Source organism: Sturnira hondurensis, unplaced genomic scaffold (genome assembly GCF_014824575.4).
Source record: "Sturnira hondurensis isolate 20B ecotype Veracruz unplaced genomic scaffold, ASM1482457v3 Scaffold0006413, whole genome shotgun sequence".
Taxonomy (NCBI): Eukaryota; Metazoa; Chordata; class Mammalia; order Chiroptera; family Phyllostomidae; genus Sturnira; species Sturnira hondurensis.
Genome location: NW_028079044.1, coordinates 10,860,959 through 10,877,714, shown reverse-complemented (window position 1 = coordinate 10,877,714; position 16,756 = coordinate 10,860,959). Strand labels below are relative to the sequence as shown.

At 35.0% G+C, this 16,756-nt stretch overlaps 1 protein-coding gene across 2 annotated transcripts in view; it reads left to right on the top strand.

Annotated features, from left to right (window-relative positions):
- Positions 1–16,756, top strand: part of USP34 (ubiquitin specific peptidase 34) — a 241,337-nt gene that overhangs the window by 150,072 nt on the left and 74,509 nt on the right. For both annotated transcript variants that reach the window (XM_037048000.1, XM_037048001.1), the window contains exons 32-35: positions 288–371; positions 858–944; positions 10,170–10,370; positions 13,470–13,552. In XM_037048000.1, coding sequence (XP_036903895.1) covers positions 288–371; positions 858–944; positions 10,170–10,370; positions 13,470–13,552 — 455 coding nt within the window. The remainder of the gene's footprint in view (positions 1–287; positions 372–857; positions 945–10,169; positions 10,371–13,469; positions 13,553–16,756) is intronic.

The following is a 16,756-nucleotide window of genomic DNA, read 5'->3' as shown; positions in this document are numbered from 1 at the left end:
TATCTCTGGAGCAAAATTCCAGTTATATCTTTTTATTTAATTATTTATTTTTAATTGATTCGAGAGAGAGAGAGAAACATCAGTTTGTTGTTCCACTTATTTATGCATTTATTGTTTGCTTCCTGTATGTGCACTGATCAGGGATGGAACCCACAACCTTGGTGTATCAGAATGAAGATCTAACCAACTGAGCTACCTAGTCAGGGCCAGATTGTGTTATCTTTTATCTCCAGAATAATTTTTTCCCTTGCCATTCTCTCTCACTAGTATTTTTGCCTTTCCCATAGGGAAGTTATAGTGATCTTTATCCAGACTCTGATGACTCCAGTGAGGATCAAGTGGAAAACAGTAAAAATTCCTGGAGTTGCAAGGTTGGAGCTTGTGCTTTGCAGTATATTGATAAAAATAATTTATTTTTATTTTTTCAAAAGAAGGTATCATAAATATTTGTTGGTTTTAAACTAATTTGTTAAAGTGTAGTTTTAAAATTATGTATTACTCTAAATCACTGTAAGCTGATATTAATGCCTTGGTGCTTCTATTTTTTAGCACTTACATGTTTTCTTCATTAGACTATATTGTGTTATGGCATTCCTTGTTTGGGATCAAATGCTTAATGGAATATATAGAAATATAGATTTTTGCAAGAATCTACTTTAAAAATTCTTAAAAGTAGGCTTTATATTATTACTTTGTATAGAAGTTATTTCGTTTACTTAATTCAAAGAAATTTCTTAAATGAGAGATACATAATACTTTACTTACACACACATACACATACTCAGTTACTGAATCAAAAAACAGGTCTTCATCACATAGCTGCTTTCTCTTACCATCATGTTCACAATTGTTTATAGTTTGTTGCTGCTGGAGGGCTTCAACAGTTATTAGAAATTTTTAATTCTGGAATCCTGGAGCCTAAAGAGCAGGAATCCTGGACTGTGGTAAGTGAAAATTTACTTTTCTAGCTAGTTATAATAGTTATCTCATTTTAAGTATTTCCATCTCTCATTAGCAAGTATAACTTTTGCAATAGTACTATAGCAAAGAAGAGTATGGAGTATAGTAGAAATTATTTTTTTAAAAGTCTGATAAAGTAATTATGCAATAAGAGTTCTCCGTGTCATCGCCTTTAAAATTTTTTAAAAGATTTTATTTATTTATTTTTAGAGAGAGGGAAAGGGAAGGAGAAAGGGGGGGAGTGAAATGTCAGCATGTGGTTGCCTCTAGTGCACACCCTACTGAGGACATGGCCTGCAGCCCAGGCATGTTCTTTGACTGGGAATTGAAGTAGTGACACTGTGGTTCACAGGCCCACACTCAATCCACTGAGCTACATCAGCCAGGGCTAAACATTTTTTTAAGTACTATAATTAATGGCTCTGAACTATGTCTAATCATAAACATTTTATCTTTATTTTTTAAAATTAATATAGTAATACTTTATATTCTTTTTTAAAAACTTGGTATAGGTATTTAATGTTTTGAAAACATTCTTTTTCATTCTTTCATTGTGCTTTCACCAATTTTTTCTATAGCAGTAATATTAAAAAATGTGTATTCAGACCATTTTGACTGTTCTTCATATGGGTGTAGAAATTAAGAGGAAGTTTTTAGAAATATTTTTTATTTATTTATCTTTAGAGGGGAAGGGAAGGAGAGAGGGAGAGAAATATCAATGTATGGTTGCCTCTCGAGTGTCCCCTGCTGGGAACTGGCCTGCAACCCAGGCGTGTGCCCTGACGGGGAATCGAACCGAGATCATCTGGCTCACAGGCCTGCACTCAATCCACTGAGCTACACCAGCCAGGGCAGCTTTTAGAAAATTTTAAAACAATATGACGTAGCTGCAGTATTTTTATAGTATTTTACAAAATTATTGGTCCTCAACAAAATTATAATTTTAACAAATGGTGCTTTACTCCTATTAACTTATTTTACTCCTATTTACTCTTATTTACTCTTATTTACTCTTATTTACTCTTACTCTTATTTACTCCTATTTACTCCTATTAACTCCTATGAAGAAGCACCATTGTATTATTTTAGGAAAGTAAAATTACTTGTGAAATAATAAAAATTCATAATGCTATACTGCACCTTCTGGTTTTAAATCAAATGGATATCAAACATTCCATTCAAATATTAATTTATTAGTACTTTTTTTTTAAGAATTACCTTGGAACCTGGGAGTCAGGTTTCTTGATTTGATATAAAATACTAATACCTCTAAAAGGTTAGTGATTAATTATGTATAGACTGTTCTCTTAACCACCTTCATTGTATTAGGTAGTTGCAGTAATCAGCTGGTACATATTAAATTATTGGTGGAAGCTGTGATTTCCGAGACATTTTTAATTCTTAATCTTTACCCAAGGGTATGTTATTGATTAGAGGGGGATAGAGAAAGAGAAAAGGAAACATTGATGTGAGAGGGAAACATTGATGGATTGCCTTCAGTATGCGCCGTGACCTGGGATCAAACCCACAACCTATGTTTGTGCCCTGACTGGGAATCAAAACCACAATCTTTTTGGTGTCTAGGAAAATGTTCCAACCAAATGAGCCACCCTACCAAGGCCATTTCTAATTCTGAAAGCTGAAAAAAAAATTAATAAAAGAAAATACATTTAGAAAACAATTGCTATCTTACCACTTGTTTCAATACTTTGAAATGAAAACTGGTACATTTTTATTTTACGTGTTTTATTACAGATATTTCCTTATTAGTAAAGGTACCTGTACCATAATTATTATAATGCTGTGTCTTATAATTTAAATGTTTGTTCTGTTTCACTGTTAATCATGTCTTTCATGACCAGTTAATCTCAGAATTAACAAGGTGCCTTTTAGTTCTTTGGCAAAGTGGGAGTATTTAAATAAAATCTTTAAGGAGTAGTTACATGTCATTCATAGGAATTTTGTTTATTAAATACACAAATTTAGTTTTGAATGAAGTTTACGGGGAATCATCCTAAAAGTTTTCTTTGTTTCTCTTACAATTTGAGGACACTTTTAAAAAAATATTACTAATCAAATTTTACTACCATACCTCACACTTTATATAGCAGCATCTGAGATGTGAGGCATGCCTGAGGCATAAATTGCTTTAAGTCAACTGATATTTATAATACATCGCTGTTAATGTGATAAATATAATTCAGAATCATTCTTTTTTTTCTTTTAAAGTGAACTTAGTTGAGGTATACTTTTAATTTTTTGAGATATAATTCACATACAATATAATTCTTTTAAAATGTACAAGTCAGTGATTTTTAGTATACTTGCTGTTATGCCACTGTTACCACTAATTCCCAAACAATTTCATCACCCATAAAAGAAACTCATTAACAATCACTCCTTTTCTTTCTATTTATTGCGTAATTGCTTAGGCCAAAACTTCACCAGTTATATTGAATAGAATCGGTGAGAGTGGTCAGCCTTTCCTTGTTACTGACTGCTCTTAGGGAAAGAGCTTCAGTCTTTAGCATAGAGTATGCTTTTCATTATAGGTTTTTCATATATGGCATTTTTATGTTAAAATAGTTTGCTTGTATCGCTGTTTTGGAGTATTTTTTCACTAAAGATGCTGAATTTTTTGAAATACTTTTTCTGCATCAGTTGAGATGATCATGTGACCTTTTCCCTTTATTTTGTTGAAGTGGTATTGCGTCGATTGGTTCTTGTATGTTGAACCGTCTTTTCATTCCAGGATAAATCCTACTTAATTCTGGTACATAATTTTTTTCATATGTTGCTGAGTTCTGTGCTGAGTTCTGTGTTGAGGAAATACTTTGTTGAGGATTTTTTTTATCAGTGTTCAGGAGGGATGTTGGTTTGCTGTTTTCTTGTACTGTTCTTGTCTGGCTTTGATATCAGCGTTATGTAGGCCTCATAGAATGAGTTAGGAAGTGTCCCCTCTTCTCTTTTTGGAGAAATTTGAGAAGGATTGGTATTGTTTAAGTATTTGGTAGAATTTACAAGTGAAGCTGTCAGGTTCAGGACTTTTTCTTTGTTGGCAGATTTTTTAAAAATATATTTTATTGATTATGCCATTATAGTTGTCCCGTTTCCCCTCCACCCTGCACACCCCCTACCCCACAATCCCCCCCCCTTTAGTTTATGTCCATGTGTCACAAGTTCTTTAGATTCTATATTTCCCATACTATTCTTGCCCTACCCCCTGTCTATTTTCTACTTACCATCTATGCTACTTATTCTCTGTACCTTCTCCCCCAACTCCCCTGTTGCTAACCCTCCAGGTGATCTCCATTTCTGTGGCTCTGCTCCTGATGTAGCTGTCCTCTTAGTTTGCTTTTGTTTTAGGTGTGGTTGTTAATAACAGAGTTTGCTGTCCTTTCACTGTTCATATTTCTTGTCTTCTTTTTCTTAGATAAGTCCCTTTAACATCTCATAGAATAAGGGCTTGGTAATGATGAACTCCTTGAAACTGACATTATCTGAGAAGCATTTTATCTGCCCTTCCATTCTAAGTGAAAGCTTTGCTGGATAAAGCAGTTTTGGATGTAGGTCTTTGGATTTCATGACTTGGAATACTTCTTTTCCAGCCCCTTCCTGACTATAAGGTCTCCTTTGAGAAATCAGCTGACAGTCTGATGCGAACTCCTTTGTATGTAACTGTCCCCTTATCTTGCTGCTTCTAGGATTCTCACTTTATTTTAATCTTGGCTAATGTAATTATGATGTGCCTTGATGTGTTTCTTCTTGGGTCTGACTTCTTTGGGACTCTCTGAGCTTCCTGGATTTCCTGGAAGTCCTTTGCCAGACTGGGGAAGTTCTCCTTTATTATTTGTTCAGATAAGTTTCCCACTTGTTGCTCTTGCTCTTCCCCTTCTGGTACCCCTGTAATTCGGATGTTGGAACGTTTCAAGATGTCCTGGAGGTTCCTAAGCCTGTCTTCATTTTTTTTTTAATTCTTGTTTCTTCATTGTTTTCTGTTTGGTCATTTTTTTCTTCCTTCTGGTCTACTGCTTTGAGTCCCAGTTTCCTTTTCATCATTATTGGTTTCCTGTGCATTTCCCTTCATTTCACTTAGTTTAGCCTTCATTTGTTCCTCTAATTTGTGACTAAAATCAACCAATTCTGTGAGCATCCTGATCACCAGTGGTTTCAACTATGTGTCTGATAGGTTGGCTGTCTCTTGGTCACTTAAAAGTATTGGCTCTGGAGCTTTGATTTATTCTGTTCTTCTGTTTGAGCTTTTTTCTTCGGTCTGGTCACGCCTGTTATGTAGTGAGGGGCAGAGCCTTAGGTGTTCACCAGGGTGGGGCAACCCAGGTTGCGTGTTGTGTTACTGTATGTGGGGGCCGAGTCAGAGAGGGAATAATGGTGCTTTCTCCACTCTCTCTCAGATTTCCGTCCCCTCTGCTGCTTCCCACAATCAAACTAGGCCCCCCTAGTGCCAGCTCCTGGGTGTGTGGGCCTGTGCACCTTCCAGGACCCTGTGGGTCTCTCCAACAAACTCTCTGTTAGCCTGGGAGCTTCTCCCAGCACCTTGATCCTGAGTGTTTTTCCAGTTGGTGCTTTTAGGCTTTAATTCCCATTGTTGGGTTCCTAGCGTGGGCGGTCTGTCTCACTGCTCGCTCCTTTGCCTGGTTTATCTGCATGCGAATGTGTTACCTCGGTCAGCCAGCCGACTTGCGTCCCCCACTGGGTCTGCCTGTTGCCACAACATGCGTGGGATCTGCCAACGCCGCCACTAGTGCACCTGGGCCAGTCTGGTCCCACCGCTTTTTCCTGCTCGACCCTGCTCTGCCAGCCGCCCCTCTTACCAGTGTGGATGAATGGTTTGTTGTTGTTGGACTTCGGTACAGTTCAATTTTCTGTGTTTTGATTGTGGTTTTTTTTTTACTAAAACTTTGTCGTCTTTAAACTTGGTTGTGCAAGGAGGCACAGTGTTTCCACCTACGCCTCTATCTTGGCTGGAACTGTTGGGCAATTTTTGATTACTGATTTAATCTTACTAGTATGGGTCTATTCAGATTTTTAATTTCATTTCTTTTTCTCTCTGGGTTTTAGTTTTCAAAAGCAATTTGATTTTATTTTAATATTTTAAAATTTTAGTTTTCAATTACAGTTGACATTTTTGTTTGCATTTTTTCCTCTTCTTGAATTTATTGGGGTGACACTGGTTAATAAAATCATGCAAGTTTCACTTCCACAATTTCCTAACACATCTATTTGTATACTGTATGGTGTGTTTGCCACCCTAAGTCAAGTCTCAGTCCATCACCATTTATCCCCACTATACTTTCCTTTACCTTCTCCACCCCATCTTCCCTCGGTAATCACCACAGTTTTCTCTGTCCATGAGTTTTTTCTTTCCCCGCCCCCCCCCCACCGTTTGCCCAATTCCTCTACTCCTTCAGCCACCTTCCCTCTGACAGCTGTTAGTTTGCTTTCTATTTGTGAGCCTATCTCTGTTTTGTTCATTAGTTCATTAGTTTCCACACATGAATGAAATTGGTACTTTTCTTTCTGAATTAGAGAGCATTATTCAGATTTTTTATTTATCAATGAGTGTTGGTAGTTTTTGTGTATCTAGAAATTTGTCCATTTCATGGAAGTTATCCAATTTTTTGACATATGATTGTTTGTAGTACTCTTACAGTCCTTTTTATTTCTGTAGAATTGGTAAAAATGTTTTCACCTTTCGTTTCTGAGTTTAGTAACTTCACTCTTCTCTTTCTTAGTCCTAGGTAAAAGTCTGTCAATTATTTTTGTTGGTTTTTGAAGAATTAACTTCATTTTGAAGTTAATTCTCAATGAAGAATTGTAAGACTGAACTTGTGGGTTTGGGGGGGTTGTTTTTGGGGTTTTTTTGCCAGGTATAGGTACAGTAGTGCCCCATTAACCATGGCGATATGTTCCAAGATGCCAGAAGGTACCTGAAAACTACGGATAGTACCAAATCCTGTATATACTATATTTTTCCCTTTATATACATATACTTTAGAACTTTTCTTTGTCATACCCAAGCTGGCAGCATCACCACTCTCGAATTGTGGGGCCATGTAGAACAGGGGTTAATTGAACATGAGCACTGGAATAACAAGACAGTTAATTAGTGATTAATGGGTGTGGTATGAGTACAGTGTGGACACACTGAACCAAGGGATGATTCATCTCCTGGCTGGACAGAGCAGTACAGCAGGAGATTTTATCATTACTCAGAATGGTGCACAATCTAAAACATATGAATTGTTTTTCTTTTTAGTATATTTTATTGATAATGCTATTACAGTTGTACCACTTTCCACCCTTCACTTCCCTCCACACCCCCTCCCACCCACATTCCCCCCCTTTAGTTCATGTCCATACATATACATATGTGTTACACATATAAGTTCTTTGGCTTCTATATGTCCTATACTATTCTTAACCTCCCCCTGTCTATTTTCTACATATGATCTATGCTACTTATTCTCTTTACCTTTTCCCCCTCTTTTCCCTTCTTTCCCCTTCTTTCCCCCTCGTTCTCCCTCCTTCTCTCTTGTTGTTGTCCCTCCATGTGATCTCCATTTCTGTGGTTCTGTTCCTGTTCTAGTTGTTTGCTTAGTTTGTTTTTGTTTTTGTTTTAGGTGTAGTTGTTAATAATTGTGAGTTTGCTGTCATTTTATTGTATATATTTTATATCTTCTTTTTCTTAGATAAGTCCCTTTAACATTTCATATAGTAAAGGCTTGGTGATGATGAACTCCTTGAACTTGACCTTATCTGAGAAGCACTTTATCTGCCCTTCCATTCTAAATGAAAGCTTTGCTGGATAGAGCAATCTTAGCTGTAGGTCCTTGCCTTTCATGACTTGGAATACTTCTTTCCAGTCCCTTCTTGCCTGTAAGGTCTCTTTTGAGAAATCAGCTGACAGTCTGATGGGAACTCCTTTGTAAATAACCATCTCCTTTTTTCTTGCTGCTTCTAAGATTCTCTCATTCATTTTTATTTGGGTAATGTAATTATGATGTGCCTTGATGTATTCCTTCTTGGGTCTAACTTCTTTGGGACTCTCTGAGCTTCCTGGACTTCCTGGAAGCCTATTTCTTTTGCCAGATTGGGGAAGTTCTCCTTTATTATTTGTTCAAATAAGTTTTCCACCTGTTGCTCTTCCTCTTCCCCTTCTGGTACCTCTATAATTCTGATGTTGAAACGTTTCAAGATGTCCTGGAGGTTCCTAAGCGTCTCCTCATTTTTTTTGAATTCTTGTTTCTTCTTTCTTTTCTGATTGGGTATTTCTTTCTTTCTTCTGCTCCACACTGTTGATTTGAGTCCTAGTTTCCTTCCTATCATTTTTGGGTCCCAGTGCATTTTTCTATATTTCACTTAGCATAGCCTTCATTTTTTCTTCTAATTTGCAACCAAATTCAAACAGTTCATGAGCGTCCTGATTACCAGTGTTTTGAACAGTGCATCTGATAAGTTGACTATCTCTTCATTGCTTAGTTGTATTTTTTCTGGGGCTTTGATCTGTTCTTTCACTTGGGCCTTCTTTTTTTTTTTTTGTCCTGACATGCCTGTTTTGTAGTGAGGGGCAGAGCCTCAGGTTCACCAGGGTGGGGTAAACCACCTTGCTGGATTGTGATGCTATTTGTGGAGAAGGGATCTGAGAGGGAACAGTGGTGCTTGCTTCACTCTCTGCTGGATTTCAGTCACTTCCTCTGCTTCCCACAAGCAAATTGGGTCTTTCTGGTGCTGATTCCCATGTAGGTTGGCTTGTGTACATTCTGGGACCCTGTGGGTCTGTCCAACAAACTCTCTTGTTAGGCTGGGAGTTTTTCCCGGCCCCTCAACCCTGACAGATGTTTTCAATCAGTGGTTTGAGACTTTATTTCCCCACACCTGGACCCTGGGTTGTGCAGTCTGTCCTACTACCCAATTTCACGTAGTTTAACTGTGTGCAAACGTGGGACCACCTGGTCTGCTAGCCACCTTGTGTGCCCTACGTCATTCCACAGTGTGCTGCGTCACTGGGTTGGCCTTGCGCACCTTCATTCACCTCTCCTACCCGTCTGGATAAATGTGCCTTCTTTAACTCCTTGGCTGTCGGACTTTTTATACAGTTCAGTTTTCTGCGTTCTGGTTAGTTTTTGTTTTTAAATTGTTGTTGTCCTTTGTTGTGTGAGGAGGCATAGTATGGTTGAGTAAGGTACACAGTAATGCATATACTTGGTGTATGTATTACATATGTATGTGTAATAATTGAGTGTGATTAAGCATAGTGTGGAAGAGTAAGGTTGAGGTTTTGTTTTGTTTTCATGCACCTATCCAATTTTCATAGCACCATTTGTTGAAAGATTTTTTCCTCATTTAAATTTCTTGGTACCTTTCTGGAAAACCAATTGTATAGGATTGCTGTATTTCTTGGTATTAGAGTTAGGAAAATAGGAAGAAAAGGACTATTGAAGAGAAAGCCCTGAATCTCATCTTGTTCTTAAGTGATACTCTTATTTAAATAAAGTGTTTTACTTAAATTGTAAAGTACTCCTTTAGGTCAGTTAAACATATTATACTAAACAATATTTTACCTAAGAAATGTTTCTTTTACTTCAAACATACACACATAAATGTAATAGTTTCAGTTGAATTCTTTTCAAGAATTATTTGAGAGTTGCTTTGGCCCCAAAATAATAGAGTATGTTCATCTTGTGTGGAGAAATGACTTGTAATACTTTGTCTCTTGATTCATTTCTTTTGTAGGTAAATATCTTTGTTAGAGTTTCAGGGTTTGGTTGTTGTTGTTGTTGTTTTTGAAATTATAATGCATTTGATTAGGATACATTTAAAAAACCCTATATCTTTTCTTTTTTAAAAGATTTTATTTATTTGTTTTTAGAGGGGAAAGGAAGGAGAGAGAGAAATATCAATGTATGGTTGCCTCTGGTGTGTCCCCTGCCGGGAACTGGCCTGCAACCCAGGCATGTGCCCTGACTGGGAATTGAACTGCAATCGTGTGGTTCACAGGCCCACACTCAATCCACTGAGCTACACCAGCCAGGGCCCTGTATCTTTTCTTTTATTCAGCAAAATTCTTTAGCATGTGGATTAAGTATTAGCTATAATTATCTTTATTTTCTTGCCTTTCATTTCAAGTTGTATAGTAGCCATATTAAATTAATTAAAATAGGGAAATGACATTTTCTTCTTATCCACAGTGGCAACTAGACTGTCTTGCTTGCTTGCTGAAGCTAATATGCCAATTTGCAGTAGATCCATCTGATTTGGATTTAGCTTATCATGATGTCTTTGCCTGGTCTGGTATAGCAGAAAGTCATAGGAAAAGAACTTGGCCTGGTAAATCAAGAAAATCTGCTGGTGATCATGCCAAAGGTCTTCATATACCAAGATTAACAGAGGTAATTTACAGAAGTTATCATTAAACTGTAGTAATGAACTTATGTACGTTTTAAGAGAATTTATGTATTTTTGTTTTGCCAAAATGATGAAGTACACTAATGCAAAAGAAATGCTATTCTACAATACAACAGTATGACTTAACAGCTGAAGTGATGTCTTCACTTTAAAGCAGAAGTAATTATGAAGCAATAATGCTTTTCAGTCCATCATCCAAAATGCAGGAATGAATTACATCGCATTTTAATGTTCTCTAACTGTAGGATTGAGTTTATTATTCAGACACAGTAATTCGTATACTGAGTGTATTAGGGGTCCATTCAGGAAAACAAACCACATTAGGTATTCAAACAGACGAAGTTTAAAATAGAGAATTGGTTTTATGTGTATGTTTTAGGGGGCTGAAAATACAAAAAAGGAAACACTGAGGTAACCTAGACAAGTAACCATTTATCACCCTTAGGGTTTGCAGAACATATGGAAGGAATAGTTTAGGATATTTAGAAATAAGATGCTTACAGGAGGAATACTGTTAAATGGGTTTAGACCTCTGAATAAAGGGGTTCTACTACTGCTTCTGAAACCATCTGCCTTTTCTGGGTGAAATACTTCTGGAGCAGTGCTAAGAAAAACAGCAAAGAAGTGATAGGTTGACAGAAGGTAATAAGAATCTGGCTGGCAAGGGTGGTAGTTGATTTGTCATGTACCAGCCCTAGAATTGCAGAGCAAGTACATAAAATGATAGATGGGAAGATGAAGAAAATGGAACAATAACCAGCGATAGAATTATTTATGACTGAATTCTGCTGTTCACGTGATCATATATTTCCCTCCCAAAGTCACTGTCAGTGAACTAGGAAGTGGGAAGAGATGAAGATGAGTTTTGAATGAAATCTCTTACTCATTTTGTAATCTTTTGAGAATGGTGCCTCACCTTATACCTGCCCAAGAAACACCAGAGTAATGAGTTGGTTACTGGTAGAGAAATATTGTGGTGATTATGGGTTGGAAACTGCTGGTATAAATGGAAACCCAAAGCTTATTTCCCTTTTGGAATTTTAGGGTTAAGTGGGGAAAACTATCAGTGCTACTATGTTAGGGTTAAATGGGAAAAATGGCTTATGCTAGTATTCTTGGTTATAATACAAGAAACTCAAATTCATTGACTCACAGTCTTGAAGCTTTTGATCCTTAGTAGTGATTTCCTTTTGAGATATTAATAACATAAATGTATGTACTACATTTTGCCATGTATAAGCACACCCACATTTTTGGTCAAAACTTTCAGTAAAAAAACTTTTATTTTTTAATTCAATTTTTTATGTGTTTATATTTGGATGTACTTGTTTTTTGTATTATAAAGGAATTTTAGCATTTATTTTTGGACATATAGCTATGGTTATTGCTTTCTAAAGTTACACTTTTAATACATAAAGCATAAATTAAAAATTAAAAACATTTATTTAGGTACAGAATTAGTACTACCCATGTATAATGCTGACCCTTATTTTTCCCTCAAAAATTTGGGCAAAAAAATGTGTATTATATACAGTAAAATACGTACTGTGTTTTTCGGATCATAAGATGAAACTAGGTTTTTGAGGAGGAAAATGGGGGAATTTTGAAGCAAAAATGTGGTAAAATATTTAATAACATAATATTTCACCAGTGTAAATGTAAATAAAACTCAGCAGCAGCATTAACAACCATTATTCTTCCCAAATTTGGGCAAGGAGTATAGAGGGGGAGGGTGGCGGGGGGAGAGAAAGAGAGAGAGAGAGTAAGTCAGTCTTACAGTCCAAAAAATATGGGTAAGTATGTGTATGCACACATAGGAGTTTTGAAAAGAAGTGAGTTGTTTTTTAAAAATATTGTAAGTACATTCTTACTGAAAATAATTCTGAATATGCACATGACCTTCTTTCCAGTCATAAGTGACTACCCATTTAAAAGCACTATTTTTAAGTGAATTTTTCTATCTACATGACAGTGTTAGGTTTTTGTAGTTCACAAAAGGTGCTTACACTAAGTATAACATCATTAGTTCATTTTCTTCATAATAATTAGAGCTTAGTATGTAAATCTAAGCTGTTTGGGACAAAAGTTCTTACTATACTAATTCTGGTGACAAAGTCATCCAGTTTTGACATACTATAGATAGTAATGTGTTGTCATTCATTATTTAATTTGTTCTCTTTAATAGTCTTTAAGAAGGTTCAAATTCCAAAGTGACCTTTCAAATTTAATTCTGAACATATTTTTTCTTGAACCTTTCCTGATTTTGCCAGGAACAGGTTTAGTTACTACTCCCATGCATTGCACACTTACCACATTGTGTATACTTGTGTTACAGTGCTGTCTCTGTTTTATGCTGCCCTTGTCTGACATTCTAGGATGGAACAGTGCTATAATTAATAAGTGCCAAGAATTAGTTCTGACTTACAGAAAGGATTCATTAATTTTTATTTCAGTAAATTACCAAATTATTTTTTCTATATACGGATAAAGAACTATAATTTAGAAATTAAGTATTTATTAGAATCAAGCAGCTTGAAAGTTAGCAAACTCAACATTGAACCTCAGGATTTTAAGTCTAAAATCCATACTTTGTGTCATATAATATACACTCTGTATTATATTTTCTGTATTTTAGTGTGGTTGAGGAATCTGCCATTGCTTGACTTTTTTCTTGTTTTAAAAGTAGAAAATGTTCAATTCCTTACTCATGCCCTAAAAATCCACTCATTTAATACTCAATACTCTTCTCACCCAGTTGGGTGACATGCACGCAGAGAATTGTGGATCAAATATAAAGAATAGTTTTGTCTATTTCAAATTTTTTTTAGTTAAAGTTGCTGTCTTAAGGTTGGATACAAAATTCTGGTTTTCTAATATTTGATATTTTTACTGTATGTTTAGACAAGATTGAGTATGTTGAGGGTGGTATGGCCATGGACTTTTCAATTGTATTTTCAAATGGCCATTCTTAGGATATTCCTTTTCTTGTCGTGGATCAAAATTAATTTAGAGTCTTGGGTTAAAATTGAAGTGTTGTATTTCAGTGCATTTAAAGATGTTTAAACTGTTCTTTTGTTTTAAAGGTATTTCTTGTTCTTGTGCAAGGAACCACTTTGATTCAGCGACTTATGTCTGTTGCTTATACATATGATAATCTGGCTCCTAGGTATGATATTTTAATATAACTTATGTATGTATTTATAGTAAGACTATAGTGTTTTAAAATTTCATTTTGAAAAAAATTTAATACTTAACAGAAAAATTGTAGAGTGCCTTAATGAGCTCCTATACTGCTTATTTAAATTTGCATATTATTATAAACATCTTGCCAGTTTTATTGCATAATCATGAGTGTGTTTTTTCTTTGTGTGTGTGTGTGTGCAAAAGCATTTATTTACAGATCGTCCTAAATCTTTCAGAGTAAATTTTAGACATCATGACCATTAACTCATAAATACTTTGGTGTGTATCTCCTAAAACCAAGAACATCTTCTTGACCACTATAGTTAAATATTTCAGTTTAGGCAGTGTTATCTAATATACCATTGATCTTCAGATTGTCTTGTTGATATTCTTATAACAATTCTTTTTCTGGTTTAGGATTGTGTACTACTGCTGCATTTAGTTGTTATATTCATTTCATTTCCTTTAATCAGATTACTTTATTAACCTTTCTTTGATGAATTAACATTTCTGACCAGTACAAGTCAAGTCTTCTATAATGGACCTTTCAGTTTGTTTTCCTGATTCATTGTTTTCCTGTGATTAAATTCAGATTATAAATATTAACAGGAATACTCCATAAGTAATGTGTCTTTCCCAATACATTCTGATGATGTCAATGTGTCCCATTATTAGTGATACTAATTTTGATCAGTTAACCTGGTGTCCTTTAGGTTTCTCCTCAATAAGGTTTCTGATTTTCTATTTTGTAATTAAAAGTAACCAGTGGGGAGATATTTTGCAACTGCTTAAAATTTCTGCTCCTTAGAGTTTCATTCATTAACATTTTTTTTAACATTCAGTGATGATTCTTTCCTGAATTAAAGATATTAGTATGTTTACAAAGTATTGATTTTCTAACTCTAACCATTTCTTTTGTGTTTACTAGTTGACATTCTGTTGTGAGAAAGTGCTTTCTCTTCCTCCCTTTTATTTATTACCATTTTGGATTTTTTTCATTCATATGAAAAAAATGAATTCATAATGAATCAACCATATGATTCATTACTAAATACTTTGCTCAAAATATACCTGAGTTGGACTCATCAAGCTTGTTCATGAGTCCTTTTGGCATAGCCCATTATTTTGTGTGGAGAGGAGGAATCGTTTTTTCCTTGTCTTCTAAGCTTGTAGTATCCCCCCTGCCTTATTCCTAGAATCAGCCATTTTTTTAAGAAGTCATAGTTCCTATTAGTGGGGAACCTCAAAAATGTGGGTGCTTGGTATACTCATTGCTATCAGTATTTCCTTGCTTGTAGACCCTCAGTGGACAGAGCTGGAAATGTGTATATAGGAATATAATTAAAGCATGTGATAGGATTTCACTTACTTGAGTTATGTTGGAAATTTTTTTTAATCATGTAGGAAATTTTAAAAATGTAGAAATTAGAATATGATAATTGCTGACTAATACATAGGATCTGACTCTATGCCTTAAATAATCACATAAATATGTTAAAGTATATAAAATTAATTTCTTAGTATTCTGTAGGTGTTATGTTGGGCTGATGTTTGACATTGTACTGTCAAATGATTTATAAAGCTAATGTAAATGCCTTTAAAAGTTTTTAATATTGCCAATAGCTAATTAAATGTTTTTAGATACTATTAAAATAATTTCAGTTAAAAAAGTCACCTTCATTGGCATTAGTTGCACATAAATAGCATGATTTTTTAAAGATAATTTTTTTAATGTACTTTAGTGTCTGTTGTAATTGAATTCCCATTTATTTCTTGATCAATATCTGCTGTGCCCCACCAGACTCAAAAAGTTGTATATGAACTATGTTATTTTGTTTCACATTCTATTTTCATGCAAGGCACCTTACCTCAGTTCCTAAAAAACTATGAATGGATAACATGGGTAAATGAAGAAAGTGCTATAATATGCCCTTGAATTGTGTGATAAAATACTTTTAACACCCCAGCCACCAGTTATTTTCTAGCTAAATTTATTTCTTAATTCTTCCCTACTTGTCCTCCTATACACACCCTAACTCAGTATCCCATACACTATAGTATATTGAGTTACAGCAAATCATTGGTCAGTGACTACTTTAGTTGGCTTTTGTTCCATTGACTCTGTTAACTGCACACAACAAAAAATAAATATGCAGATTTGATTGAATTTTTTAAAATAAATATGCAGAATTGCTGCTATCCAAGCTAGTTCCCTCTGTGGCAATTCTTGTTTTGATTTCAGCAGTTCTATACTTTTACTTACTAATTGATTGATTTGAGAGAGAGATAAGAAGGGAGAGACAGACATCGATTTGTTGTTTCACTTATTTATGCATTCATAGGTTCTTGTATGTGCCCTGACTGGGAATCCGCAACTTTGGTGAGTCAGGATGATGTTTTAACCAACTGAGCCACCTGGCTAGGGCCAGCAGTTCCATTTTTAAAGAACTCGTTAAAATCTGTAAGCTCCCACCCCCTCACCCTCAGTTCATACTACACTAGGAGTTTTGTATCAATTGAGGCAGCCAGAACAAATTTTTGTTTGTGTTATCAAAAACTGTCTGTTGCTACAGATTTAACAGATAGATGGGTATTCTCGTCTGGTAAAAACTGTATCAATAGGATAAAAATGAAAAATGGAACATATACTAGATTTATTATTAATACTTGATTTACAGTATTTAAAATTTTTAGTAACTTTTACTTTAAAATTAATAATATGAATGAGCCTTGCTTTCTGGAATGTTTGAAATGTGTTTTGTGTAATACATTTTTTAAAACGTGGGAATGCTAGAGATTAGTGATTTTTAAAAAAACTGTAGGACAAATAATCTATATTAGATCATTTTAAAATAAAAATTTTAATATTTAGTTTTCTTTAAATTGAAGTAGTACATTTTCCATTGAAGTAACTAAAAATATTGGGAAAATAGAAGTGAAATTATATTAAATTGAATTAGTCAGTTTTCTCTACCTTTTAATAATTCACTTTTCACTATTCATAATAGAGATTGGCACTAACAATACAAAAGCATTAAACAAACTTTCATGGCTGAAAGCTTTTCTGAAGGGGTTTGTTGAGCAAATGCTAATCAGAAAAGGACTGGGTCCAGGTGTTACAGAATGGACTTGTGGGGGGCCAAGATGCTGTTACTTAAGTAAGCTCCCTTCCCCAAGTTCTGTCTGT